This window comes from Impatiens glandulifera, chromosome 1, assembly GCF_907164915.1.
Source record: "Impatiens glandulifera chromosome 1, dImpGla2.1, whole genome shotgun sequence".
Taxonomy (NCBI): Eukaryota; Viridiplantae; Streptophyta; class Magnoliopsida; order Ericales; family Balsaminaceae; genus Impatiens; species Impatiens glandulifera.
In genome coordinates this window covers 40,282,045-40,286,410 of record NC_061862.1, presented here as the reverse complement: position 1 = coordinate 40,286,410, position 4,366 = coordinate 40,282,045, and the positions used below count along the sequence as shown (strand labels likewise).

General features: G+C 27.8%; 1 protein-coding gene across 1 annotated transcript; it reads right to left on the bottom strand.

Annotated features, from left to right (window-relative positions):
* Positions 1–2,412: 2,412 nt before the first annotated feature.
* LOC124925424 (probable glucan endo-1,3-beta-glucosidase A6) lies at positions 2,413–3,693 on the bottom strand. Its single transcript, XM_047465424.1, has one exon. It carries the CDS (start codon positions 3,673–3,675, stop codon positions 2,413–2,415), a length of 1,263 nt encoding a protein of 420 aa, XP_047321380.1. The 5' UTR covers positions 3,676–3,693.
* Positions 3,694–4,366: the final 673 nt, after the last annotated feature.

Here is a 4,366-nt window from a genome sequence, read left to right as displayed (position 1 = left end):
TACATTTACTTAATTTTTATTAAATTTAAATTATAAACATAAAACAACATTATAATAATTAAAAACTCAAATAATTTTTTTACATCAAATAATTCTTAAAAAATAATAATAATTTCAAATAATCCAACATCAAACAAGTTACTCTCTCTTCAATTAAATTAATGAAATCATCCATAAATTGTTAAAAATATAATTTCCTTTTTAAAAATAAAAATCTAATAAAAGAATTAACGGGTGAGTTAGTAAGAGAAACGTGAATAAACAGTTTATTTTAAAAAAGATCAAACAAATATTATTTTACTATAATCTGTTTAAATTTTCAAATAAACCTTGATCAAACAAGTCCTTTCATTCTCTTCATTCTGATTGGAGGAAGTGAATGATTAAAAGTTGTAGGAATGATATGACACGGTAACATTTGAAAAAACTATATAAAAAAAGAAAAAGAAAGAAAGATAGTTTTCAGAATTGTATAATCGTATATAACTTGACAATACAAAAGGGTTAATTTCATTAATCTGGTTTGTTTCAACCCATTCTTTATTTCGATTAATTATTATTATTATTTGTTTTTAGAAGTAATTATTTTCCTATAACTCTATATCTGTATTTATGGTCTCCACCTAATTAAAATATTTTTACTGGAAATTAAATAAAATTTGTTGATTTAACTTTGTAAAAACTTAGTCACAAAATTGAATCAAATTAAACACATTACATTTTGTGTTATTCATGTAAGAGGAACACAAACAATTATTTTCATTGTTTTTTTTTCTTTTCGAAGTACAATAGTGTAGATAGAGGTTAATTTTATCTACAGTAAATTAGAATAGTTGTTTAGTTTATTATTTTAATATAATTTATAATTTGAAAGGGATACAATATTATACCTATTACATGTTACAACATAAATATATAAGATTTAATAAAATTTAATATTTATCTTTTACTCTTTAATTTTATAAAATTATTAAAATTATAATTTTTTTATTATATTTTAATAATAATAATAATCTATCACTAAATATTTATTTATATTTAAAACAATTATTTTTTTTATTTATGTTTTAAATTTTTATATATATTTATTTATCATTGTAAACAAAAATTATATTATTTTAAGTATAAAAATTTTCATGTGATAATTTTATACATAATTAAATATAATAATTATTTTAAAATTAATAATGCTAATTAAAAAATAATAGTCATATATATAATTAATTCATAAAATGAAAAAATTGTATTTAATTATTAATAAATTATATAAATTAGTGATATTATTATTAATTAATACAACTTATATCTATATAATTTATTTCTAAAACTAATTTTTAATTATACAATTCAAATTTCAAATATTATTTTTATTAATATTATTAATATTTTATTTTATACAAACATTTAATATTATTTTAAATACAAATATTTATAATTACATCATTTTTAATTAATATATAAATATGTTGTATTTATATAATTATATAAGCTAAATTATAAAGAAATATATAAAAAAGAATTTAAATTATATAATAGTATTATTTATTTTAAAAATATAATTATATGATAATTATGTATTAATTTCAATATAATTAATAAAAAATTATCTATAAAATAAATATTAAAATAATTTATATAAATATAAGGGTAAAATAGTCTCTCACATTTCTTACTACTTTTTTATATTACAAATCAAACACAAAATAATAAAATTTATAAAATATATATCTATTATACACTCTTAACAAAATATTAACTTATATAATTTATACTTTCTAATACCTCTTTATAATTTATACCCTTACCACTTATACCATATGATTAATATAGGTACCAAACTTGATATAATATCTATTATATGATAATATTAAATCAACTTAAAATTAGGTGAGGCTATTTTATAAATAAAAATAATGGCTCATGTTAGAATCTTTGTTGTAATGATTTTAGACATGTTTTATATAACAATAAAATAATGAAATAATCTATGTAAGAATATATTATTTATGAGGCGAGCTAGACATACTCATAAATATAAATAAAGAAGTGACAAATAATAATAATATTATTATTAATTCTCGTTAAAAATATATTAGAGGTTAAGTTTGAGTTTCTTTTATTTAAACTCATTCAATCAAATATGAATAAATAATGAATGTTAGAGTTGAATTTTCAATAAAGTTTACACTATAATAATAATAATAATAATAATAATAATAATAATAATAATAATAATAATAAAGGATTGAAGATTTGATTTAGATTAAATTGAAAACAAACAATTTTACAAATAGATAAATGAAGTAAGAATAATAATATTGGTAGTACTCTCTTATATATTGTAGACTAAAAATTAAATCAAAAAGTAACGCTGGGAAACTTGCACAATCCATAACCTGCATGCAAAGAAATTTACATTAGTAAAAAAAATAAAATCAAAGTTACATTGTATTCAATAATTAACTTACTTGGATCCATTGTAGTCTGCTTAGCAAGGCCATTGAAATAGCAAGATCCACCCAGTTTCTTAAACTGTGCCCAATATGCACTGAACGCATAACTAGCTTGCAAGATAAACGAATCCGGCCGGTAACACACTCCCCGCGGCTTGATCGGGTCGCAGGTTCCATTTCCCTGCCCGCAAGCGTACGTCACCGCCTCCCCCAATGCCTTTCGATTCGCCGTCGACCCACCATTCCTCACCACGCACCATACCTTTCTAGCAGGCAACGGCCCCCTGGTATCTCCCCCCGGCCGTGTTTTACCCGAAAAATCAAGTCCGTAAATACTTGACCCGTTAGGATACAACACCCCGAAATGCCTCTCCGATCCCAGACCCGGTTTCAAGTTCTCGTTGTACAGGGCAAAAACTAATGCCGGTATGACTACACCCGGCAGCGCCGGCGTCCCGATGGCGGGTATCGCCGTGAATCTCTTTATTACATTCCGGTTATAAATTGCTGCATTGTTAATATTAGCTCCTCCTGTTTGGCCAATATCTCCTCCATTCGGCCAACCGGTTTCCGCTATAAAGATCCCAACATGCGGGTAGCCCATTCTTTTCATGGCAAAGTAGACCGCGTCTATCATTTGATCCAGCAGATTGGTGTAGGTTAACCCCGTACCCGGATCCTTAACCCTTATGTTATTGGCGGAGGATAACAGGGCGTAATCAAGCTTGATGTCGACCGGGTTGGATGCCCAAGCGAAATACGGGTATACATCCAAGAAGAGGAATGATTTCGTGTACTTGAGAAACTGAAGCATAGGTTTAATGATTTGAGTGGAGATGTCGGCACGGAAGGTTCCATTGGAAGGCGGGTAAGAAGCTTGAAGCACGTCCATGGCCAATGAGGTAGTGACTCTGACCTTACGGAGGAGGCCGAATTTCGCAAGCGATTTCTGAATCCGGTACATCGACGGGACGAGGCTGAGCTGGATGTTACGGTCGGGGATAGAAAGGATTTCGTTTCCGACGAGAACGTATCGGATCTTTGTTTTTGGGTAAAAGGGTAAGACTTGGGACCGTACCCATTCGTCTGCGATAGCTTGATTGGTGGAGATGCTCACAAGGAGCTGGTTCGGGACCATGACCGTAACCTCGATGTCGGATCCTCTCAGGGCGCCGAGAATGGCCGGGTTAGAATCATACAGTTTGACTTGCTTCACCTTCATGGCTTTCAAGATCTCGACGGACTTTGACGGACTGGGAAGGTTGTCTCCCAATTGGCCGTAGCAGATGCCCACGTTGCCGGCTCCGGCGGCGGCGTATGATACACCAGCTGGAAATTATAAGAAAAGGAAACATTTTAATAAAGTAATTGAAATGAAGAGAATAAAGATTTTGGGCTTACTTGATACGGTGGCGCAAAGTATGAAACAGAGGAGTACAGTGGTCGGAAATCCTGTCATATTTGTAATTTGAAACTGTTACTATGAATTATGTCATGGACGTCTCTCTCTATATATATGAAGAAAATTACCATAATAAATTAATAATTAAAATTTTAATTTATATAGAAAATAATCTTACATCCATCTGTAAATGAGAATGCTTCTATTTATTATTTATTCACGGATAATATATATTTTGAAATTAGCTAAAATGGATAAAATACCTTAACTACTACATTTTGACTTTATTTTTTTTACAATTACAAACAAATGAAAATTTCTTTCTAAAAATATACATTATCTCAAAATAAATTTTGGTTAAACTCATATTAAAACAAAACAAAATTTAGGTTAGATATTGAATCTTCGTTTGAGAAGGAATTACAATTTGAACCTTATCCAAACAAAATCAATAATATTTTTTTCCTATTATTTTGGTAATAATAATGTTTTATCCTTATAGAGATAAAAA